This window comes from Amphiura filiformis, chromosome 14 (assembly GCF_039555335.1).
Source record: "Amphiura filiformis chromosome 14, Afil_fr2py, whole genome shotgun sequence".
In the NCBI taxonomy this organism is placed as follows: Eukaryota; Metazoa; Echinodermata; class Ophiuroidea; order Amphilepidida; family Amphiuridae; genus Amphiura; species Amphiura filiformis.
Genome location: NC_092641.1, coordinates 44142187 through 44168374, shown reverse-complemented (window position 1 = coordinate 44168374; position 26188 = coordinate 44142187). Strand labels below are relative to the sequence as shown.

The 26188-nt window shown below is 38.5% G+C and overlaps 2 protein-coding genes across 2 annotated transcripts in view; both read left to right on the top strand.

The window, feature by feature from the left end:
* Positions 1-5361, top strand: part of LOC140169444 (uncharacterized) — a 52350-nt gene extending 46989 nt beyond the window's left edge. The window contains exons 46-50 of the mRNA XM_072192705.1: positions 382-567; positions 1544-1771; positions 2504-2716; positions 2985-3113; positions 5270-5361. Coding sequence (XP_072048806.1) covers positions 382-567; positions 1544-1771; positions 2504-2716; positions 2985-3113; positions 5270-5361 — 848 coding nt within the window. The remainder of the gene's footprint in view (positions 1-381; positions 568-1543; positions 1772-2503; positions 2717-2984; positions 3114-5269) is intronic.
* A 292-nt stretch (positions 5362-5653) lies between these two features.
* The window catches only part of LOC140170155 (uncharacterized), a 122713-nt gene continuing 102178 nt past the window's right edge, over positions 5654-26188 (top strand). The window contains 15 exon segments of the mRNA XM_072193475.1: positions 5654-5783; positions 6667-6786; positions 7374-7502; positions 7977-8232; positions 9177-9625; positions 10797-11048; positions 12248-12382; positions 12744-12890; positions 13379-13555; positions 14648-14815; positions 21283-21393; positions 23519-23701; positions 24396-24611; positions 25017-25298; positions 25869-26099. Of these exon segments, the coding sequence (XP_072049576.1) occupies positions 5711-5783; positions 6667-6786; positions 7374-7502; positions 7977-8232; positions 9177-9625; positions 10797-11048; positions 12248-12382; positions 12744-12890; positions 13379-13555; positions 14648-14815; positions 21283-21393; positions 23519-23701; positions 24396-24611; positions 25017-25298; positions 25869-26099 (2929 nt within the window). The 5' untranslated portion in view covers positions 5654-5710.

The following is a 26188-nucleotide window of genomic DNA, read 5'->3' as shown; positions in this document are numbered from 1 at the left end:
TCTACCTAATTCAACAGTTCAGCAGTCCATCATAGTGATTTACTATAGTGGAAATTTCAATTGAATGAACGCAGCTTGACGATTTTTTGCGTACAATGCGCGATGTACGCCAACGTGTGCGACTGTGCGTGAGTAATGGAGAAGCGAATCCAACCATGCCAACATACTCGTAATTGGTTAGTATTGTATCCAAGGTTGTGTGTGAATTACACGATATACAATCGCAGTTGGATTGGAGTGAGTACAGCTGTTGAAAGCTGTGTTCATTTAATTGAAATTTCTACTATAGGAATATACCAAATAATTGTTCATTCTGTTTTCTATTGGTTAAGATGTAGAATATATATTCCAAACATTTTGTTTGTTTTCCTCTCACTGTAGATCTGTGCTATGAAGGCTTCTATTGTATTGGTGGTGCCAGTTCACCTGCTCCTACAGATGGTGTAACAGGTGATATATGTCCACCTGGCTCATATTGTGAGCTTGGATCACCCAGTCATACATACTGCTCTAATGGGACGTATATGAATCACTCTATGGCGTCTGCATGTTATGATTGCCCTGAAGGTAGGTTCTATGACAATGTTGTCCTGTATGGAAATAAGATGTTAAGGGATCAGATATTAACGTTTGCACAGTATTTTTTGTGGAAGCTGAGAGTACATCAGACATAGTGGGTAATGGTGAATCCAACGGACAAGGACACAAAACACATCAAGGATCAATAAATGATACAAGAGGATACCTTGAATATGAACAACAGGAAAGAAAAGTTTTTGTGCCCCCACTGGTTGTTTGGTTTAGTGTGTCTGTTTATATTGCATTCGTTCTAGTGAACTTTTGTATTTCATTGATCCTTGTTGTGTTTGCATGTTTAACATTTCTGTGGGCCTTGAAACTGGCAATTTTTGGCTATCGAACTTTGCCTAATTCTTATGCCTACATTTGCTGTTTTTGTCCCCCTGCATACTGTCTAGTCTGCATTTTTTACTTGTTTCCCCACATCAAGTTGGTGTACCTTGCTTTTTTCCTTCCTACATCAGACATATCAAATTGCATTCTGAATACGAGGAATGTCCTTCTGATATTAAATCATTTTGCGCAATAATAAGAATTTTATGGCAAATTATTAAACATTGTTTTTTTTTAATATTTCATATTTAACAGCCCTCGAAGTAAATTGATAAATATAATGATATGTATTTAAAGTAAATAGCAAGTAAAAAATATCCATTTTTTTATAATTTGCCATCACAAATTTCAAAAAATCTAAATTATTTGATATCATCAGTACATTCTTCATATTCAGAATGCAATTCAATATGTCTAATGTGCTCTCATGTCCCACAAAAACTACTGTGAAAAGATGGTTGATCGACCCGTTGAGATACTTGTCATATTTTTCTCTTTACCAAAGTTTTATTCTTGCATATAAAGAGCATAATAAAACAAACCACTGATAATTGTCTTTTTTAATTAAAATGATAATTGTAGTACACTATATTTAACACTTTGTACCTCTCTATGTATGTCCCTTTACTAGGCTACTACTGCGTCAATCGTGACCGTGCTGACCCATGTCCACCAGGCTTCTTCTGTCCAGCCAAGACCGGTGCTGACCTACAGCTCTGCCCCCAGGGTACCTATAATCCTATTAATGGCCTGTATAGAGAGGACCAGTGTGTGCAGTGTGATGGCGGCAAATACTGTAAGGATCCTGGACAGTCAGCAGTGGCTGGTAACTGCTCTGCTGGCTATTACTGTCAAGTGGGTAAGTACTGTTTTATTGAAACTTATTTCGTCGTCTGCTAAAAATCTAAAAATCTCAAAAGGCTGCCTTGTGTGATCTTTTTTATTATTATCATCGAATTGTTATTTATTGTTTGTTGATTTATTGCAATATATGGTATTGTTGCAATATTATTACAATTTCATGTCCATTTATGAAAGAAAGAAGATGCTGAAATATTAAATACTTGAAGAAGCTCGGAATGCAAAAAAAAATCCGCTTTTACAGTAACAGTATGAAGTGTAACAATGATAATAAAAATCACTCAAGGCAGCTTTTTAAGATATGATATTATGTGATGCAGACGATGATTTGTGTAGAAAAAATGACTTTGCCATAGCCTATAGTTTTTAGTTTGTGTAGTATATGGCTATTTCAGTTGAAATCCATATACCCACTATGGAAAACTTGACCTTAATCTCCTACACAGGGAGTATAGAGTTCAAATGGAGTCACCCATTCAGGTAACCCCATTTGAAATTCACACTCCCTGTGTGGAAGACTATTGTTGTGTCTTCCATAGGAGGTGTATGGATTTCAACTGGAATACCTCATTCTAAGAGGTAAAAACTAAAGAGTTCAGGCTCCAAATGGCATCATGTTTTAGGCTATCACAAATTTGCAATATTAAATTGTCACGCATGGGAGACTAAAATAGTGTTCCTCCAGCATTCCTCCAAAAAACTAATGTCTGTTCAACCATCATCTCACCAGGTGTCAATATGGCAGAACCAACTGGTAACCACACTGGTGAAGGAGGCATATGTCCCACAGGATACTTCTGTCCAGAAGGTAGCATCATCCCCCTGGGTTGCCCTGCAGGCTATTATACAGAGCTAGACAACCAGGCTGAGTGTACCGAGTGCCCGGAAGGATACTACTGTCTGGAAAATGCTACAACTTATTTGAATACTATATGTCCAGCAGGTAAGTCGTGCAAACAATATACCTTTTTCCTTCACATACTTGGTATTTTTAGTATTTGAATGGTTGCAGACCATTTGTTCTGTAATAGATTAGAAGAATTTTTTAAACTTCAACACTACTAAATTTGATCGCTTGATCGCTTACCAGGAGAGCTTTCACAGTACCAACGGCATCCTCAGCCAGATGTTATGTTTCTGTATTGATATATTGAATACAAATTTAAATATTTGTAATCTTACATGCCTGGTTTATATTCTATCCTGCTTAGGTTATTACTGTGAGGCTGGCACCAGATATTCAACCGAGTTCCCATGTCCTAAAGGCACCTACAACCCTGTGAATGGAAGCAATGATTTGGAAGACTGTCTCTCATGTCCACCTGGAGAGTATTGTGAAAGTAAGTTTACTTAGCCTGATAGTCTATATGTGCATTCATCCAATTCCACAAGGGCTTAGTACGCATCACAGATCACATTGACCTAAATCTCTCATTACAATTTTTAAATGGCGCAGTGATTTATATAACAGGAGAGAGCGGACGTGGGTTATTTTGAGCAAATTTCCCTGGCAACTTGCAGCTCAAAAACAAAACATTCCAAGCACGCACTCGGCGCAAAGTGTAACGCTTGCAATGCGCAGTGGGCGCACGGTCCAGTGACCTAATTTGGTTGATCTGAACAAGTTGTTTTCACCGACTCTTGGTTGTTTTCACCAGCATGACGTAGCTCCGTTCCAGCCTATAGTGTGCTAAGCACAGGCACAACACCTAGATGTTGATCCACAGGCCTCAGCACACTTTACACCATTTAGCAATGGGCTATTCCAATTGAAATATATACATACATCCCCAATGGAAGACATTACTTTAATCTTTCATGCAGGGAGTGTGAATTTCAATTGGGGTAGCCTTAATTAGTGAATCCATTTAAAAGCTACACTCCCTGTGTGGGAGATTAAGGTTGTGTCTTCCATAAGGGGTGTATGGATTTCAAATGGCATAGCCCAATATTCAAGGATCTGTTGCTGAAAGGTGTATGCCCTTGACATATTGAAGGAAAATTTTACAGCTGAGATCAGCTTGTCAAGTTTTGTATGCATAAATATAGACTATCGGTAAGATAATTATATTATTCATACATACGGTTGATTGCTTTGAGCAACACACAAAATATGAGGTTGCTTAACAATGCTATGTCCTCCTTTAGGGAATCCGCTAGGGACCCGTTGACTATTTGTATTTATTTTTTTTTTTTGGTTTTTTCTGCTTTTGTATGTATGTTTGCATGGATTATCAATAAATCAAATCAAATCAAAATCAAACAAAACAGAAACATTATACCACGTATATGCTGTATAGGAGCTGTGCAACTAGAACTAACCTAACATTGTTTCGCTTTGTTTCTTTCTTCCTATAGCTGATGGGTTAGATACACCTAGTGGTAACTGTACTGCTGGATGGTATTGTACAGGCGGGTCCTATATGGCTGAACCTCTCACTAGTGACTAACCAAACATTGTTTTGCTTTGTTTCGTTCTTCCTATAGCTGATGGACTAGATGCACCTAGTGGTAACTGTACTGCTGGTTGGTATTGTACAGGCGGGTCCTATATGGCTGAACCTCTCACTAGTGACTAACCAAACATTGTTTTGCTTTGTTTCGTTCTTCCTATAGCTGATGGACTAGATGCACCTAGTGGTAACTGTACTGCTGGTTGGTATTGTACAGGCGGTCCTATATGGCTGAACCTCTGACTAGTGACTAACCAAACATTGTTTTGTTTTGTTTCTTTCCTTTAGCTGATGGATTAGATGCACCCAGTGGTAACTGTACTGCTGGTTGGTATTGTACAGGCGGGTCCTATATGGCTGAACCTCTGACTAGTGACTAACCAAACATTGCTTTGTTTTGTTTCTTTCCTTTAGCTGATGGATTAGATGCACCCAGCGGTAACTGTACTGCTGGTTGGTATTGTACAGGCGGGTCCTATATGGCTGAACCTCTGACTAGTGACTAACCAAACATTGTTTTGTTTTGTTTCTTTCCTTTAGCTGATGGATTAGATGCACCCAGCGGTAACTGTACTGCTGGTTGGTATTGTACAGGCGGGTCCTATATGGCTGAACCTCTGACTAGTGACTAACCAAACATTGTTTTGTTTTGTTTCTTTCCTTTAGCTGATGGATTAGATGCACCCAGCGGTAACTGTACTGCTGGTTGGTATTGTACAGGCGGGTCCTATATGGCTGAACCTCTGACTAGTGACTAACCAAACATTGTTTTGTTTTGTTTCTTTCCTTTAGCTGATGGATTAGATGCACCCAGCGGTAACTGTACTGCTGGTTGGTATTGTACAGGCGGTCCTATATGGCTGAACCTCTGACTAGTGACTAACCAAACATTGTTTTGTTTTGTTTCTTTCCTTTAGCTGAGGGATTAGATGCACCCAGCGGTAACTGTACTGCTGGTTGGTATTGTACAGGCGGGTCCTATATGGCTGAACCTCTGACTAGTGACTAACCAAACATTGTTTTGTTTTGTTTCTTTCCTTTAGCCGATGGATTAGATACACCCAGCGGTAACTGTAGTGCTGGTTGGTATTGTACAGGCGGGTCCTATATGGCTGAACCTCTGACTAGTGACTAACCAAACATTGTTTTGTTTTGTTTCTTTCCTTTAGCCGATGGATTAGATACACCCAGCGGTAACTGTAGTGCTGGTTGGTATTGTACAGGCGGGTCCTATATGGCTGAACCTCTGACTAGTGACTAACCAAACATTGTTTTGTTTTGTTTCTTTCCTTTAGCCGATGGATTAGATACACCCAGCGGTAACTGTAGTGCTGGTTGGTATTGTACAGGCGGGTCCTATATGGCTGAACCTCTGACTAGTGACTAACCAAACATTGTTTTGTTTCTTTCTTCCTATAGCCGATGGATTAGATGCACCTAGTGGTAACTGTAGTGCTGGTTGGTATTGTACAGGCGGGTCCTATATGGCTGAACCTCTCACTAGTGACAATGCTACAGATTTGTCTGAGTGCACATGTCCACTTGCTAACTACACAGGTATGTGACAAGAATTCATCATTCATCATAATTTTGCTGTAATAGATTCAGTAAAGACTTACCTTACCTTTGGGTACCTGACATCAATTGATTTTTTTTTTGAGATAATGGACAAAAACTGTTTTACAAATGCTCTTATAGACTTGTACAAGTAAACCTGTTTCAATTGGTTAAATTTATGGGTTGGGATTACAAAATTGAGGTTATTTTAGATATTTTATCATGTTCCCTGTGGTCATAACTAAATTTTGACAAAAGTGTCAGTTGTGGCCTTTACCAGGGAGGGGGCAGTATAAGCCCATATTAAGAAATAAAAATCCTAGAAACAAGAGTGTACATATGTTGAAGCTTTAGAAATGCTGTGCTCATTTGTCAACTCTTGTCACAACGGCATGGCACAAGGCGCAATACACATGTTGCAAGTGAGTCGCGCAATGGCACACAAGAGAATATTTTCACGAGTTCATCATGATATGAACTGTAAGTTATTCAGTCCACCACAAAGCATAAAACAGTACATGCGCATTGCAGACAACTGATGGAGCTAGTCTATAGAACATTATTTTGTAAATTAAATCAAATACTGGAACTAAAATTTGCAACTCAAATTTGCAACTCAAATTTGCAAAATTTGTAATTTAGTCTATAGAACCTTACTCAATAAAAGATTACACTTATGGTGAAATCATAGAAATAAGAGTGCAGTAAATACTGTAAATATCGAAGTGAGTAGGCTTTTATGAATCATGGGAGCATTTGCCCAAGAGATATTCATAGGTCCAGGTAAAATTTATAGATTTCCACAATACCCCCCCCAAAAAAACCCCCCACTAATCAATAAATTGCTATATTTTATTCTACATAATTCTATAATCTTTTACAGGTGGTAAATGTTGGCCGGGTACTTACTGCCCTAGCGGTAGTCCCTATCCAGTGTCTTGTGATGAAGGCCAGTATTGTCTTGAATATCAAAGGATTACACCAAATGGACCATGTGATGCAGGTAAGCAGAGATATCCTAAACAAAAGATGACTACCTGGTATTAAAATGTTAAAAATGTTGGTATTTATACAGCGCCTTTCACATGTGAACATGTACCAAAGCGCTTTACATTTATTCCGCCGTCGTTAGAATATGTCAGCTGCCATACAATGCCCAAGGCATGCTCATACATTTAGGCGCTCAATGGACAGTATTCATAACAGCTCCCCATTTCACACCTGGGTGGAGAGGAGTAATCGAGATAAAGTGCCTTACTCAAGGGCACAACACGATGGCGTTGCCGGGACTCGAACCCGCAACCTTCCGATCATGAGTCCTAGCCCGTTCCGCCCCGCCACCGTGCTCCACACCATGAGTATTGACACTCTTTTAGATCATCTGAAAGAAAATACCTTATGGCTTTACAAGTTACGTGTGTGTTGGGGTGTGTCCGTCAAATATTATGTAAGGCAGGCTTTACTTTACTCGCTCATGAATGATTGACCAAATTGTACTAATCGCTGATCTTGTCTTGCTATTAACTGTATTTTTGGAACAAGAGTTCTGCATTTACTTTTATTCTGATAACTTTTATTCTTCATTTTCAGGTTATTATTGTGATGGTAATGCATCCCAACCAGACCCACCACATCGTGTGTGTCCTCCAGGCACATACTGTGAGCAAGGCTCTGCTACGCCAACACCATGCCCTGCTGGAACATTCTCTAACATGTCAGGTAAGCTTAGCCAAGCTGGGAAATTATTATTGTGATATCTCTATCTAGACCTAGTGCATTGTATCTGCCAAGCAAGTACTGTGAGCAGATCTCTGCAACACCAAGGCCAAACCCTGCATAACATTTTCTAACACATCGGGTTTGTCTTACATTTTATGTCTTAATCAGTGATATCAAAAGTTTTTTTAGGCCAAAATCCATTTGGAGGTTGAATAAACAATAATTTATTTTAGTAGATTTGCTTAATAGGCATATCATGTAAATGTTAATTTTACATCCAGTTTTGTAAATATATCTTTTTATGCTATATCATTTTCCCCCATGATGTGGCAGTGACGTCAGTTGCACATTTCATGCGTTTGCTGAAAGCACTGGTGTACACACCCATGCGCTTAAGGACGCCGCATAAATGTGTGAGCGTCCTATATATTTGAGAGAGAAATCTAATAATAATTAATTCTAACTTTTTCACAGGTAACATCCAACCGAGTGACTGCGATGACTGCACTCCAGGGAAATACTGTGCAGGCGTAGAGAACACAGCTCCTACCGATGACTGCGACCAAGGCTACTACTGCCCCGCTGGTCAGCAGAGTCCACACCCGGCAGAATACAATTGTACCATCGGTCACTACTGTCCTACAGGCAGTCCTGACCCTGTGCCTTGTGCATCTGGTCAGTATCAGGACGAAGTGGGGACTTGGGAATGCAAGCCTTGTCCTGAAGGATAGTAAGTTGTCTGTGTTGTATTCGGTTAAAACATAATTGGGCTGTTCCAGTTGAAATCCACACTACCCCCTGTGGAAGATTTTGGAAATATCTTCCATAGAGGGAATATGTTTTTCAAATGTAATTGGTCAGGGTTAATCATTTTGAAACCCACACTCCCCCTGTGTTATGGCTTTAACTATATCTTACACAACTGGAGTGAGTATTTCAAATGGAAGTTACCCAATTGTCTATTGTATTCAAAATTCATACTCCCTCTGTGGAAGATTTTAGCTGAATCTTCCACAGGGGTAATGTGGATTTTAAATGGAATGGCCTATTGGCAAAATTATCTGGGATAAATTTCACTCCCGTTTATGGTGCATTGGGCAATTCCATTTAAAATCCACATTCCCCCTGTGGAAGATTTAGCTTAAGTCTTCCACAGAGGGAGTATCTATTTGAACTGAAATAACACATATAAGTGCTGAGTGAAATTACCTAAAACACATTACTTAATGGATGTAAAGTAATTTCTTCATGGTAATGATAAATACATTTAGGCTAGGATTTCATCTATAGTAGGAATTTCAATTGCAGCTTTCAACAGCTGTACTCAATCCAACCGCGATCATATATCGTGTATTTCAAACTACAACGCGAACGCACATCCTTGGATACAATGCTAACCAATCATGAGTGCGTTGGCATGGTTGGATTCACTTCCGCGTTACTCACGCACAGTAACACATGCTTGCATACATCGCGCAGTGTACGCAAAAAAACGTCATGCTATTGAAAGATGCGTTCATTCAATTGGAATTCCTACCATAGTACATAGATTGGTGTTGATGATGTGTTTATCTATGCATAATTTTGTGAGTGAATACATGAAAGTAGTACCAAATAAAAGCTGTTGTGCTTTAAATGCCTGTTAAAATCAAATTTGTGCATCTTTCTTTCCAGCTACTGTGATGCAGTTGAAGCTGCCCTATACTACAACGTCTCCAGCCATGGTGTTGTGATACCCACAGACTGTCCAGCTGGATCCTACTGCCCAGAAAGCACAGAGGGTGCCAATCAATACCTCTGTCCTCACGGTTACTATGGAAACGAGACAAGACTTGAAAGTGAAGAGCAATGTCGTCCATGCCCTGGAGGAACGTACTGCGACGCTTTAGGTTTAACGTCATATGCCGACTTGTGTGATGCAGGATATGTGTGCGTGTCGGCGGTGAATAATTCCAGACCGACGGATGGCGTGACAGGTTATGAATGCCTTCCAGGATATTATTGTCCTAAAGGATCAGACCAGGGTATCAAGTGTCCTGTTGGGACATTCAGTAATCAGTATGGTCTGGAGAATGTTACAGAGTGTGAGGACTGTACACCTGGATATCATTGCCAGACTGAAGGTAGGCTTTGGGCTATTCCAGTTGAAGTCCATACACCCACTGTGGAAGTTGTGACTTTCATTTTCCACACAGGGAGTGTGAATTTCAAATTGGGTTACCTGAATTGGTGGCTCCATTTGAAATTTACACCCCCTGTATGGAAGCTTAAGGTCATGTCTTCCATAGGGGGTGTATTATTTCAACTGGAATATCTGATTTGTATATAAATATAGAAAACCCTAAAGCATAATATATAACACGAACCCAAGCCTACCCAAATATGATAGTGTATTCGGAACATTTTTAAACACTACCCTAAACTAGTTTTAAGTAAATCAGAAGAACCACCCATTTAAAAATTTAAAAAACTGGTGGCTTTTAACCCTAATGGCATGCGTGTATGGTTTTTCCATGCAGTTGAAAATCCATACGCACAGGGAGTGCGAATTTCAAATGGGATTACCGGAATGGATGACTCCATTTGATATATCCACCCCCCCTGTGTAAAAGATTAAGGTTATGTCTTCCATAATGGGTATAGCCCAATAAATAAGAGATGTTTTTTCTTGAAATCTGCTAGCTGTTGGAGTTTCAGACAAGTGAGCAAATGATTCTTAGAATTACAGTGAATGGATAGACAAATACAATTTTACACATTCCTGCACCTCAATTACAGACATTGACGGGCTCCATCCTACCTGAAATGTGAAATAATACAGCTTTTGTTAGAATTTTAAACTACATTCCATCATCCATGTTACACGTAGACAAAAGAATGATGAAAGTTTACAATGCAATACAATACAATATAAGATCAATTTTTAAGTGGCTTTTATCCACCGAATTGGGCAGTCACAATACAAGTTTGATGTGGATGGGACCCAGCAATGGGCAAATGAATTCTGACCATGGCTTGTTGGATTCATCTAAAGTTTGTTCGGTTTATATAAGGCGGAAATTATTCGGCTTTCGTTACTGCGTGCATCAATAAAGTCCATACACACGCTCGCGCTCGCAACGCACAACTAGCATGAGCATTGCGCCCAACTACATACTTGCCATTCTATATCAATACATGGTGTTATGAGTCTTATTTTTCCACCTTATATATGCCGAACAAACTTTATATTTGTCTCCTAATTGTGTCATAATATATCACAACATAACTCTCTAATAATACTTGTTTTTGTAGGTCTAACTGAGCCAACAGGCAAATGCTATGCAGGCCACTACTGTACCCTGGGTGCCATAGATCCCAATCCATTCACTGAGAGCTATGGGGATATATGCCCTGCTGGTAGCTATTGCCCCAATGGAACCTACTCCCCAGTAGCATGTCCTATAGGAACATATAGGGATGACACTGGCATGGTGGAGGAAGACGATTGCTTGGATTGTCCAGGTGGAAAATACTGTGATACACCGGGACAAACAAACTATACGGGTATGTTTACTATTATTTGTAGATTTTTATATGATAAACAAATGGAAAATTGAAATAATTGATTTCTTAAACTTTGACTCAGTCAAGGGGTTTTCATTCAATGTATGTGTGTTGTGAATTTTAAGGAAAGTTTATATTTAAGAAATAAATGGATAATGCCCTTTCTTTCACACCCAAATTATGTGTCCGAGGCAGTAAAACCGTAAATAATGGGTGAGGTGCAGACGAACCAACCCATAATTTGAACAGTTTTACTGCCAGGAACTCATTATTTAGGAGTAAAGGATAAGGCAACAATCATTATTTCTATTATTTTACGGCAAAAATGGTGCGATTTAAAGAGACAGTATCCACAGCACAAGTAACAGTGCATATCGCCAGGAAATTATATGTGTAACCTTGTGTAACCCATATGCATTCAGAGCACAAAAGTTCAAATATAGTTCTTTTTTATGTGATGCATTTTAACAAACTACAGCATGTGATTTTCAATAATGGATTGTGAGGGTAATAGAATTGGTAATAGGTCGTGAGGATAATAGAGTATTAGGTGATATGTAAAACTATCTGATGACAAAATGACTGGATCGGATTGCATCACATCATCATCATGTAGTGTAATTTTACTTTGGAGGAAGAATCCACAAGAGTAATTGGAGAATCTTGGGCTTGGACTATTCCAGATTAACCCTAACACCTGTTAGTACCACAAAATACCACGATGAAAAATTCTGCGCATGCATGAATCCCAGGGTGATATGCTCACGGAATTGCTAGCCAGGCAGCAATAACCTGTGTAGCTACCGGTCCGTGATTGTGTGGTTGGCATGCGGGGGGTCAAAGGTTTGAATCCCGGGGGTGCCAACAAGTCAAAAATTCTTCTTCTTCTTGACTTTTTCGGATCTTCTTTGACTTCCGATATCAAAAAGCAGGGTTCAGTGTTAGGGTTAAATCCATACACCCCCCGGAAGACATGACCTTAATCTTCCACAGAGGGTGTGTGAATTTCAAATAGAGTTACCTGAATGGGTGACTCCATTTGAAACCTACTCCTCCTGTGTGGGAGAGAGTAATGTTTTGTCTTCCATAGGGGTGTATGGATTTCAACTGGAATAGCTCTGTATAACCTGCAGCCAGATTGGTCACTTTATAGCATTATTGTCATCATGTTTAGTTACTCCTAATATTTTTTTCTTCAGATGTATGTGATGCAGGCTTCTACTGCGTTGGTCGCGCTAACAACAGCGCCCCCAGAGATGGCGTGACAGGTGACGAGTGTCCAGCAGGTGCTTACTGTGAAGCTGATAGCAACTGGTATACACCTTGTGCTGATGGTAAGATCAAAACTATACTACACTACCGTACACTAAAAACAAAATCAATTTCTTAAAGACACTACAAAATAAAGTGTACAAAATATAGGTTATAACACCCCTTCTTCAATCTCCCGTATGATTAAAACTGACAAAACACACAATATTAGTTGAATTATAGTAAGATGTGCAAACAGAACATTAATAACCCAAGACAGGCTCAAAAACTTTTTTCTTGTCCAGAAACATAACTTGCAACCATGCAATACTCAAGTTGATGCTTGTAACCCATGTCCAGCATGTTACTGTTGTGTTAACAAGTCTTACCCAGACCCGAGTCCATTTGGTCACTAATACTATATCATTCCTTTTTGTTGTCCAGGTACATATATGAATCACACCCAAGCCGATGCTTGTAACCCATGTCCGGCACGTTACTATTGTGTCAACAAGGCTTATCCAGACCCATGTCCACTTGGTCACTACTGTCCACCTTCAAGAGGATTTGACTATGAATCTTGTCCTATCGGTAAGTTTTGAAAATAATTATTATTGCTCACTATACATTGGTTCACCTCAAGTTCAGTAGTGACGTAGGTATGTATTTCACTGATAGCAGTATCAAATCGTGTGCAGAATACACGCACAAGGGGTCTGCATGCTTACGGCACAACCACAAGAAGCTGTGACATCACTACCAAACTTGAGGTGAACCAAAGAATATATTGCAGGTAGGACATATATTACTTTCTCGGTAAGTGTCAGTTTCATATTGAATTTTTGAAGTTGTTTTTCTGAGAAAGGCAGAGATAAAGTGTGGAAAGAAAGGAGAGAAAAGGTTGTTTGAATGTCAAAAGAATGTAATCATCTTGTGTGGCACAAGTTTTTATCAGTTATTATTATTACCCCCTTTGCAGTGGTTGTTAAACCCTTTGGAAGTTTTATTCAGCAGGCTTGCAAGAGCATCTGTTTTTGCTCTCATAAACATAATCATATCATTCTTTTTTCACTCCCCAGGTACCTATGGCCCAGTGGAAATGTTAGCCACAGCTGATGAATGCACACAGTGTGATCCCGGTTATTACTGCAGCGAGACCGGTATATGGAATGTAACAGGACCATGTGCACCCGGATACTACTGTGAGATTGGTGTAGATACACCTGCACCTAATAACAATAATACAGGTTTGGGAGGTAAGTAGAGGCAACTGTTAATGTGGAAATGTTCACAGTACATTAATTTCTGCGCTTTTTGGCACTCTGGAAAGCTTACACAAAATTAAAGAATCTAATAAACCCACATGGACAAAATTTAAATTAGCCAAATTTAAGTAAGAATTTAAATAAAACTGCTTAAAATTGTCATAGCACAAAAAATTATCAGCACAATAATTGAATTCACTTACTTTTATTTAATTCATTGCCAATGGAACTAAGAAAGGCTGTTTACAGACCCTGCATTATTGATTATTGTAGGGTGGTATTGCATGATCACAGTGTTTAACAGTATGATTTAGTTTCTTTTAATATTCACTTGTCTTGACAATCAAGTGTTGTATGTCAGTTAGGGGCACTGTGAATTCAAAGATTCCTTTGAATACTCTTGCTAACTTCTTACTGCATTTTTATCTAGTTTTGTTTCAAGGTGCTTACATACTGTTATTTATATTGTTGTGGTTTAAATATTTCCTATGTGATACAACAACATAATGTCTTTAAAAACTGTGGACAAGGTTATGCTACAAGTTTTTTGAATATTTCTGCTTTATTGCATCATATTGCTCTACTTTAAAAAAGTGCTCAGATAGAAATTGTTAATTTGCACAGTTGAATTTGAACCAAGGAGCTCATTAACTATCTAATGTACCAAAACGGCTGCCCAAGTGTTTTATTTGCTGCCAAAATTTAAACAAGTGAAAAGTATGTGAAATCACAGACCCAGGTATGTGATTGTGCAGACCGGGTCTCTGCATTCAGAGGAGTGTGTGAATTCACAGCGCCCCCAAACTGATGTAGTCAGATTTGAGCTGAAGTGTGACTATTTGCTACAGTGCTATCATACAGTTACCTTCTTGGTTTATTTTTACTAAACATACTTAAAACTTCTTGTGAATGAAGATGCTTCTTGTAGTATAATTGTAAAAGGACCACAAAAAAGCATACATACTACAAACATTCTTCAAAAAATTCTTAGAAGTATCTTGATTTTAAAGTTGTTTTAATCCCCTTATGACAAATATGAATTGAATCAATCTATAAACACAATTTTCTTACCATATCTTCCAGGTCCATGTCCTGAGGGCACCTACTGTCCTGGAGCGACCCCTGAGGCCATAGGCTGCGCCGCTGGTACCTATAATGATCTCACCACTCAAGCTGCATGTACTGCCTGTCCACCAAGCTATTACTGTCCGGCTAACTCAACTACATATCTGGATACACCATGTTGGAAGGGTGAGTATTTGTTTGTTATCTACTTGTTCAAAGAGAAATAAACTTGGCTTGGATGTAAACATACTTGGGTAAACTTTACCATTTCAATCTTGCAAAGCTAATTGATATAACAACTGCTCAGTGCCAGAATTGGGCAAGTGCGATAGCTACCATTATGTAGCTGCCAAGTGTAGATGAGTACAATATACTGTGTGTAAATTTGCCAAATGTTCACAGAATTGAAGATAAGAAAATCATAATAACAAAATCTATTTTGTTTTCAACTGTCTCTGTGAAGAGGTCATTATGTCAACTTTTACTCTGTATTATGAATGGATGTGTTCACCGTGATGTGTTACTCAAATTAATTTTTCCCCAAATGAGAAATAAAAACTTAACTTTTGAGCTAATTAGGTATGTTGTCTATTTTGTCCTTAAGGTTGGTCTGAACCCTGGAATTATGAAAACTTTCGGGCCTCATAACTGCTAAATTATTAGTCTAAAGAATATAAAAGTATACATTTTTAGACTGGAAATGACTTGCTGAATTCATCTGTGAGGTCCAATTTGGGCCAAAATGCTCATTTTTGGAAAAATCCCAAAAACAGGTTTTTTGGCCCAAATTTTAGTGCAACGTAACAAAAAAAATTGTTCACCAAAAATATTTGAAATTTGGGCGAAAATCAGGCTTTTTATGATTTTTTGAAAATTTTGCATTTTTTACCATTTTTGGTGCAAATTTCTCAAAGTTGGTCAAAATTCAAAAAAAAAAAAAACGCTCCCTAGATATTTTTATCTAGTTTTTAAAATTAATAAAAAAAAAATTTTGGCCAAACAATTTTTTTTGTTACGTTACTGAAAAATTTGGGCCAAAAACCCGTTTTTGGGATTTTCTCAAAATGAGCATTTTGGCCCAAATTGGACCTCACAGATGAATTCAGCAAGTCATTTCCAGTCTAAAATGTATACTTTTATATTCTTTAGACTAATAATTTAGCAGTTATGAAGCCCGAAAGTTTCCATAATTCCAGGGTTAAGACCACCCTTAAAACCAAAATAAACCAATAAAACCAAAATAGGGGTCCTCTCCTGTCCTGGAACTGAAGTCTCAGAAATATGAACAAATTATTTAGACAGAGAATTCGAAAGAATTCCCCAAGATATGTATTGACGTGAGGGATTACTAATTATACAACCAAAAATTGTGTTCCGTATAGTCTTACTGTTTGTGTTTGTTTGGTTTATTTCATAGAATATTACTGGTTACCAGAGATGCCAGTTTTCTGAATTAATTTGGAATTCTGAATAAATTTGGAATTCCGTATTTGTGGTAAAAATTTGCTGGGTTTACTAGTTGGCATTTCTGGGTTAACTAGTTGGCATTTCTGGGTTAACTAGTTGGCATTTCTGGGTTAACTAGTTGGCATTTCTGGGTTAACTAGTTGGCATTTCTGGGTTAATTAGTTGGCATTTCTGGGTTAACTAGTTGGCATTTCTGGGTTAACTAGTTGGCATTTCTGGGTTAACTAGTTGGCATTTCTGGGTTAACTAGTTGGCATTTCTGGGTTAACTAGTTGACATTTCTGGGTTAACTAGTTGGCATTTCTGGGTTAACTAGTTGGCATTTCTGGGTTAACTAGTTGGCATTTCTGGGTTAACTAGTTGGCATTTCTGGGTTAACTAGTTGGCATTTCTGGGTTAACTAGTTGGCATTTCTGGGTTAACTAGTTGGCATTTCTGGGTTAACTAGTTGGCATTTCTGGGTTAACTAGTTGGCATTTCTGGGTTAACTAGTTGGCATTTCTGGGTTAACTAGTTGGCATTTCTGGGTTAACTAGTTGGCATTTCTGGGTTAACTAGTTGGCATTTCTGGGTTAACTAGTTGGCATTTCTGGGTTAATTAGTTGACATTTCTGGGTTAACTAGTTGGCATTTCTGGGTTAACTAGTTGACATTTCTGGGTTAACTAGTTGGCATTTCTGGGTTAACTAGTTGGCATTTCTGGGTTAACTAGTTGGCATTTCTGGGTTAACTAGTTGACATTTCTGGGTTAACTAGTTGACATTTCTGGGTTAACTAGTTGGCATTTCTGGGTTAACTAGTTGGCATTTCTGGGTTAACTAGTTGGCATTTCTGGGTTAACTAGTTGACATTTCTGGGTTAACTAGTTGACATTTCTGGGTTAACTAGTTGACATTTCTGGGTTAACTAGTTGGCATTTCTGGGTTAACTAGTTGGCATTTCTGGGTTAACTAGTTGGCATTTCTGGGTTAACTAGTTGACATTTCTGGGTTAACTAGTTGGCATTTCTGGGTTAACTAGTTGGCATTTCTGGGTTAACTAGTTGGCATTTCTGGGTTAACTAGTTGGCATTTCTGGGTTAACTAGTTGACATTTCTGGGTTAACTAGTTGGCATTTCTGGGTTAACTAGTTGGCATTTCTGGGTTAACTAGTTGGCATTTCTGGGTTAACTAGTTGGCATTTCTGGGTTAACTAGTTGGCATTTCTGGGTTAACTAGTTGGCATTTCTGGGTTAACTAGTTGGCATTTCTGGGTTAACTAGTTGGCATTTCTGGGTTAACTAGTTGACATTTCTGGGTTAACTAGTTGGCATTTCTGGGTTAACTAGTTGGCATTTCTGGGTTAACTAGTTGGCATTTCTGGGTTAACTAGTTGGCATTTCTGGGTTAACTAGTTGGCATTTCTGGTTTAACATTTCTGGGTTAACTAGTTGGCATTTCTGGGTTAACTAGTTGGCATTTCTGGGTTAACTAGTTGGCATTTCTGGGTTAACTAGTTGGCATTTCTGGGTTAACTAGTTGGCATTTCTGGGTTAACTAGTTGGCATTTCTGGGTTAACTAGTTGGCATTTCTGGGTTAACTAGTTGGCATTTCTGGGTTAACTAGTTGGCATTTCTGGGTTAACTAGTTGGCATTTCTGGGTTAACTAGTTGGCATTTCTGGGTTAACTAGTTGGCATTTCTGGGTTAACTAGTTGGCATTTCTGGGTTAACTAGTTGGCATTTCTGGGTTAACTAGTTGGCATTTCTGGGTTAACTAGTTGGCATTTCTGGGTTAACTAGTTGGCATTTCTGGGTTAACTAGTTGGCATTTCTGGGTTAACTAGTTGGCATTTCTGGGTTAACTAGTTGGCATTTCTGGGTTAACTAGTTGGCATTTCTGGGTTAACTAGTTGGCATTTCTGGGTTAACTAGTTGGCATTTCTGGGTTAACTAGTTGGCATTTCTGGGTTAACTAGTTGGCATTTCTGGGTTAACTAGTTGGCATTTCTGGGTTAACTAGTTGGCATTTCTGGGTTAACTAGTTGGCATTTCTGGGTTAACTAGTTGGCATTTCTGGGTTAACTAGTTGGCATTTCTGGGTTAACTAGTTGGCATTTCTGGGTTAACTAGTTGGCATTTCTGGGTTAACTAGTTGGCATTTCTGGGTTAACTAGTTGGCATTTCTGGGTTAACTAGTTGGCATTTCTGGGTTAACTAGTTGGCATTTCTGGGTTAACTAGTTGGCATTTCTGGGTTAACTAGTTGGCATTTCTGGGTTAACTAGTTGGCATTTCTGGGTTAACTAGTTGGCATTTCTGGGTTAACTAGTTGGCATTTCTGGGTTAACTAGTTGGCATTTCTGGGTTAACTAGTTGGCATTTCTGGGTTAACTAGTTGGCATTTCTGGGTTAACTAGTTGGCATTTCTGGGTTAACTAGTTGGCATTTCTGGGTTAACTAGTTGGCATTTCTGGGTTAACTAGTTGGCATTTCTGGGTTAACTAGTTGGCATTTCTGGGTTAACTAGTTGGCATTTCTGGGTTAACTAGTTGGCATTTCTGGGTTAACTAGTTGGCATTTCTGGGTTAACTAGTTGGCATTTCTGGGTTAACTAGTTGGCATTTCTGGGTTAACTAGTTGGCATTTCTGGGTTAACTAGTTGGCATTTCTGGGTTAACTAGTTGGCATTTCTGGGTTAACTAGTTGGCATTTCTGGGTTAACTAGTTGGCATTTCTGGGTTAACTAGTTGGCATTTCTGGGTTAACTAGTTGGCATTTCTGGGTTAACTAGTTGGCATTTCTGGGTTAACTAGTTGGCATTTCTGGGTTAACTAGTTGGCATTTCTGGGTTAACTAGTTGGCATTTCTGGGTTAACTAGTTGGCATTTCTGGGTTAACTAGTTGGCATTTCTGGGTTAACTAGTTGGCATTTCTGGGTTAACTAGTTGGCATTTCTGGGTTAACTAGTTGGCATTTCTGGGTTAACTAGTTGGCATTTCTGGGTTAACTAGTTGGCATTTCTGGGTTAACTAGTTGGCATTTCTGGGTTAACTAGTTGGCATTTCTGGGTTAACTAGTTGACATTTCTGGGTTAACTAGTTGGCATTTCTGGGTTAACTAGTTGACATTTCTGGGTTAACTAGTTGGCATTTCTGGGTTAACTAGTTGGCATTTCTGGGTTAACTAGTTGGCATTTCTGGGTTAACTAGTTGGCATTTCTGGGTTAACTAGTTGGCATTTCTGGGTTAACTAGTTGACATTTCTGGGTTAACTAGTTGGCATTTCTGGGTTAACTAGTTGACATTTCTGGAGTTAACTAGTTGGCATTTCTGGGTTAACTAGTTGGCATTTCTGGGTTAACTAGTTGGCATTTCTGGGTTAACTAGTTGACATTTCTGGGTTAACTAGTTGGCATTTCTGGGTTAACTAGTTGACATTTCTGGAGTTAACTAGTTGGCATTTCTGGGTTAACTAGTTGGCATTTCTGGGTTAACTAGTTGGCATTTCTGGGTTAACTAGTTGGCATTTCTGGGTTAACTAGTTGGCATTTCTGGGTTAACTAGTTGACATTTCTGGGTTAACTAGTTGGCATTTCTGGGTTAACTAGTTGACATTTCTGGGTTAACTAGTTGGCATTTCTGGGTTAACTAGTTGACATTTCTGGAGTTAACTAGTTGGCATTTCTGGGTTAACTAGTTGGCATTTCTGGGTTAACTAGTTGGCATTTCTGGGTTAACTAGTTGACATTTCTGGGTTAACTAGTTGGCATTTCTGGGTTAACTAGTTGACATTTCTGGGTTAACTAGTTGGCATTTCTGGGTTAACTAGTTGGCATTTCTGGGTTAACTAGTTGGCATTTCTGGGTTAACTAGTTGGCATTTCTGGGTTAACTAGTTGGCATTTCTGGGTTAACTAGTTGGCATTTCTGGGTTAACTAGTTGGCATTTCTGGGTTAACTAGTTGGCATTTCTGGGTTAACTAGTTGGCATTTCTGGGTTAACTAGTTGGCATTTCTGGGTTAACTAGTTGGCATTTCTGGGTTAACTAGTTGGCATTTCTGGGTTAATTAGTTGACATTTCTGGGTTAACTAGTTGGCATTTCTGGGTTAACTAGTTGGCATTTCTGGGTTAACTAGTTGGCATTTCTGGGTTAACTAGTTGGCATTTCTGGGTTAACTAGTTGGCATTTCTGGGTTAACTAGTTGGCATTTCTGGGTTAACTAGTTGGCATTTCTGGGTTAATTAGTTGACATTTCTGGGTTAACTAGTTGGCATTTCTGGGTTAACTAGTTGACATTTCTGGGTTAACTAGTTGGCATTTCTGGGTTAACTAGTTGGCATTTCTGGGTTAACTAGTTGGCATTTCTGGGTTAACTAGTTGGCATTTCTGGGTTAACTAGTTGGCATTTCTGGGTTAACTAGTTGGCATTTCTGGGTTAACTAGTTGGCATTTCTGGGTTAACTAGTTGGCATTTCTGGGTTAACTAGTTGGCATTTCTGGGTTAACTAGTTGGCATTTCTGGGTTAACTAGTTGGCATTTCTGGGTTAACTAGTTGGCATTTCTGGGTTAACTAGTTGGCATTTCTGGGTTAACTAGTTGACATTTCTGGGTTAACTAGTTGGCATTTCTGGGTTAACTAGTTGGCATTTCTGGGTTAACTAGTTGGCATTTCTGGGTTAACTAGTTGGCATTTCTGGGTTAACTAGTTGGCATTTCTGGGTTAACTAGTTGACATTTCTGGGTTAACTAGTTGGCATTTCTGGGTTAACTAGTTGACATTTCTGGAGTTAACTAGTTGGCATTTCTGGGTTAACTAGTTGACATTTCTGGAGTTAACTAGTTGGCATTTCTGGGTTAACTAGTTGGCATTTCTGGGTTAACTAGTTGGCATTTCTGGGTTAACTAGTTGACATTTCTGGGTTAACTAGTTGGCATTTCTGGGTTAACTAGTTGGCATTTCTGGGTTAACTAGTTGGCATTTCTGGGTTAACTAGTTGGCATTTCTGGGTTAACTAGTTGGCATTTCTGGGTTAACTAGTTGACATTTCTGGGTTAACTAGTTGGCATTTCTGGGTTAACTAGTTGGCATTTCTGGGTTAACTAGTTGGCATTTCTGGGTTAACTAGTTGGAATGCTGGACTAATACAACCAACAAATGTGTATAATAGTCTAACCTGTTTTGTTTACTTTGTTTATTTCACAGGCTACTACTGCCCTGAGAGTACAGAGTATGCTGTTCAGTATGCATGCCCTGCTGGAACATACAATAACAGATCAATGGCCGATGACTACTTTGACTGTTTACCATGCAAAGGTAGGTTACAATCTTGAGTCCATCTGAAACTTAATGCTATATTTTGAGCCCAAGAGAGTCAGGCATAACAATTTCTCCATGTAATGGCATCTATGGTAGAAATTCTATACCAATTGCATGTGGTCAAAACAAAACAAAACACAGATACTAAACAAAACAATACAAAACAAAACAATTAAATTGAATGGTTCAGATGCAAAATGGTATATATGCCATTTTCAAACTTTCTGAGGTAAGGTCACAAACATTTTTCCTATAATTCTAGCTTTAAGGGCTCAGATAGCGACAATATCACATGTGTTTTGTAGGACCTGAGAGCACATCAGACATATCAAATTGCATTTTGAATACAAGGAATGTCCTGATGATAATTTGTGATATAATACACATTTTGTGGCAAATGATTAAAAATTTATATTTTTGAAATTTAGAAGTCCTCAAACTTAATTGTATAAATCTAATGATATGTACTTAGAGTGTATGTAGCTGGGATGAAAAGCGGTCCATCATATGAAAATTTTGACCTTTCGTATTAAAGATATGGTCATGTTTTTTATGTTGGGCACCAGTTACGTTGCATGTGTTTTTTTCAAACAAATCACATGCTTTTACAGGTTTGGTACTATAACTTCAAAAGTTTACATTAAAACCCAATAAAAGGATATATTCTGAGAGCATATACTCAGACGATTTCAGAAACCATACAATGGGAGTAATTATACAGGGTGACCTATATAATATACAAGGTGTAACAAGCAAAATAAGAATGAAAATATTAATTCAGTTAGGGGTGTCACCCCTCGACGTACATTGATAATGTAAAGTTTTGACACATGTTTAATATAGTTAACTTAATTGCCCACCTAGCCATATGGAACTTTTAGCGGTCAAGTACTTCAATTATGTAGATACAGTGTGGTCAAAAATCTGTCAATATTTATATAAATTTCTTTAAAACATCCCTTATCTGGCACTGGAGATGCAAATTTTCATGATTGAGGCATGTAACTAGATGTACAATAAGCTCAACAATCCAGTTTTGAAAGTTAAAAGAGAATTTGACAAAGCGTTTTCATAAAAATGGACTTTTTGGATCAAAATTGAGCATGAGGGCGCTCTTTCAGATTTGTCGCAAACTTTCTATGTTTTACTAGTTTTTAGTTTACTGAAGTAAAGAGGATCACAACCAAGGTCTGCTTAAGAAATTGAAGCCTTTTATCATGTTTCGTTTGTCCGTGGCATTCTTTTGAATGTTGCCTACATTAAATCCTATTCAAATACATAGAGGTCAACAAACTTTATTATGTAGCAACAAGTAATTAGTAATTTTTAATTGTCTAATTAACAAATACTGAGGCAATGAATGCTAAACATGATATCACTTGGCTGAGATCAAGTACAGAAACAAGTAGAAATCCATCAATAATGTTTATTGAAGATCATGTGGCGGAGGATCACCATTGTACAGCATTGTGATCCACCCCTGACTAATTAGACTTAACGAGTTACAGTAATTAGTACAAATGAAAATCATTAATTTTTGTTTCAGAAATTGAAAGACCAATGTCTAAGGAAAAAAATAGTAAGACTAAACAAACAAGCTCATAATAAATATCAAATAAACAAGCTACATGCATGTAAACACGTCTTGATGATTAAGAATGCAACAGAGCCGCCCTTTTTAGGTGCCCAGTATAAAAAACATGACCATATAGATTTTTTCCCAAAAAAAACACCAAATTATTTGATATCAAAAGGACATTCCCTGTATTCAGAATGCAATTCAATATGTCTGATGTGCTCTCAGGTCCCACAAAAAATACTGTGCAAATGTTTCTATCCAATTCCTTCAGTATAATGTTTGAAAGTATTATCAAAAGAAGCACATATGTGACCATCCACCACGAAGTGGTAGTAAAGTCGGCTCTAGACCATTTTCTGTTTATTGCCGATTTTGTAACAATGTACTTTATGAAATGTTGTTCTTTAATTTTGATTATGTTTTCTCTATTTTAGTTTTAACTGATTTGTACTGGATTATTTCCAGAATTTTTTGCCTGTCATTTCAAAAATTTGCTGATTTGTGGATTAAAATTAATTTGCATATATTTGCATATCATTCCAGCTGGTACATACTGTGAAGGTGATGCCAATGAGGTTCCTACAGGAGAATGTGCCGCTGGCTGGTATTGTACCCGAGGAGCTTACACTGATAAACCACACCTGTATGTCAACATTTCTGATGGATATTCGGTATCTGAATGCCCAGTGTACTCACTAAATGAGACGGGAGCTATCTGCCCACCAGGTGAGAGAACTATTCAAAAAAATTCTGAATTCTATTGATCAGCACCAATTGAACGGCCTCATTTGGGCTATTCCAATTGAAATCCATACTCCCCCTGTGGAAGACATGACATTAATCTTAATCTTCATCTTCCACACAGGGAGTGTGGATTTTAAATGAGGTTCCCTGAATGGGTGACTCCATTTGAAATCTACACCCCCTGTGTGGAACATTAAGGCCATGTCTTTCATACAGGGTGTATGAATTTCTACCAGAATAGCCCATTATTTTGAGGATTGATATCAATGTTCCTTGAAGTGAGGCTTGCAGCAATAAAATTTGAGAGCAAAAGTATATAGAAACACTTTATTTTGTTAGTTGAATTAGTCTTTCAAAGTGGTGAACAAACATGCTGAACAACTAGCATGATCATCTGAGGTTAAATTAGTAAAGATAGTTGGATTTTTGTGAACCTTTGTGGAAATAATCAGCATTATGTGTCAATAAATTGAAGGTCATTTCAAGCCCATTTGAGGTTAACAAGTAAATGCATGTTTTAGGATTTGGCTGCCCAAATCAAAATTCACCAGTGTAGATTGCCAGTTCACTTGTTGCTGTTATACTTGAGATGAAAGGCTAAATCTCTGTGAAATTAAAAAATCTCTTTTGTTGGACAAAAATAGATGACATCTATTTTGTGTTTATTTTACTCCAGGTACATATTGTCCAACCGGATCCAACCAGCCCATTCCGTGCCCTGCTGGGGAATTCTGTGATGGTAACGAGAATGCGACACCTGATGGCCCATGTCTGGCGGGATTCTTTTGTAATGGCAGTGCTTCAGAGGCTGATCCAATGCCATGCAGTCTAGGACATTACTGTCCTGAAGGGACTCAAGTTGAAGAGCCTTGTCCACCAGGAACATTTTCAGGTTTGTGTGTTTGAGTGACTGTCTTGTCTTGTCTTGTCTTGTCTGTCTGACTTCTCTAGATCTGTCATTTATTGCTATCTTTATATCTAATTCTCTATCTCTTTGTTTCTCTGTAATGATGTGAATAGATATTACTGCTCAAAAAATATTGGAAGTAGATTATTATTCTAATTTATATGTTGTGTGTCTAATTTCTTTGTGTTTTGCAGCCAGTCTGACAGCACATCCGTCTGTTATTAAAAATAGTGAAACTTCATACCAGTACTAAAACTGAATTTAGTTGACCACATTTACACACTTTTGTGCAGCTAAATCACTGGGTATGGTGTAATTATCTTGGCAGATATGTATTTCCAACCATGAACCAGGTTTGAAATTGTTTTCTTGTCTTGATATATTTTCCAGATCGAGAGGAGAATGTTAACATCACAGACTGTGAGGCCTGTACAGCAGGCTGGTATTGCGATGAATATGGCTTGCCGACACCAGCAGCTGAATGCTATGCCGGCTACTACTGCCCAGGTGGCCAAGACACTCCGCAACCTACAGATCTTGGCTGTAGTCCTGGCCACTTCTGTCTACAAGGGAGCCACAACCAGACCGGCTGTCGTAGTGGCACCTTCCAACCTCACTGGAAGCAGGATGACTGTGATGTCTGTCCTCAAGGATCATACTGTAAAGCTTTTGGTAAGTAATCTTGGTCAATGGCAACTGGCCCCTTCTGTTTCAAAAGGGAGCCACAACCAGACTGGCTGCCCTAGTGGCACCTTCCAACCTCATTGGAAGCAGGATGACTGTGATGTGTGTCCACAAGGATCATACTGTAAAGCTTTTGGTAAGTAATCTTGGCCAATGGCAACTGGCCCCTTCTGTTTCAAAAGGAGCCACAACCAGACTGGCTGTCCTAGTGGCACCTTCCAACCTCATTGGAAGCAGGATGACTGTGATGTCTGTCCTCAAGGATCATACTGTAAAGCTTTTGGTAAGTAGCCACTTCTGTTATAAAGGAAGCCATAATTAGACTGGCCATCCTAGTGGCACCTCCCAAACTGACTGATGACTGTCCTCATATTGTAGAGTCTTTGATATATAATCTTGGCCATTGGCCACTTTTATAGCTCACTTCTAGCTCTTGAAGTAAAAAATTTCACTGTCAATTGACAGTGTTTGTCTTAAATTAAAAAATATTTTGTGATTGTTTTTAACATGTTTTTTCAATATTATTGATTTTGAGGTAATAACTTTTATTTTCCACAGGCGACTATGAAATCTTGGACACATGGAACATTACAGAATCAGGCAACATTTCTGTCAGTCTCCGCGGCGTCTCAGTACCTACCATCTGTCCAGCAGGTTCTTACTGCCCTGAAGGCACTAAGCATGAGGCAGAGTTCTTGTGTCCTGCTGGTACTTACAGCAACAAGACTGGATTGTATAACTACACACAGTGTACACCATGTGAGCCTGGATGGTATTGTCCAGGAGAAGGTAGGTGGTGATCAATACTCATTGAGTATTGATGATCAATATCATCCAAATTTTGAAATTTTGTTTGATGATGATGATTCAGTTTGTCC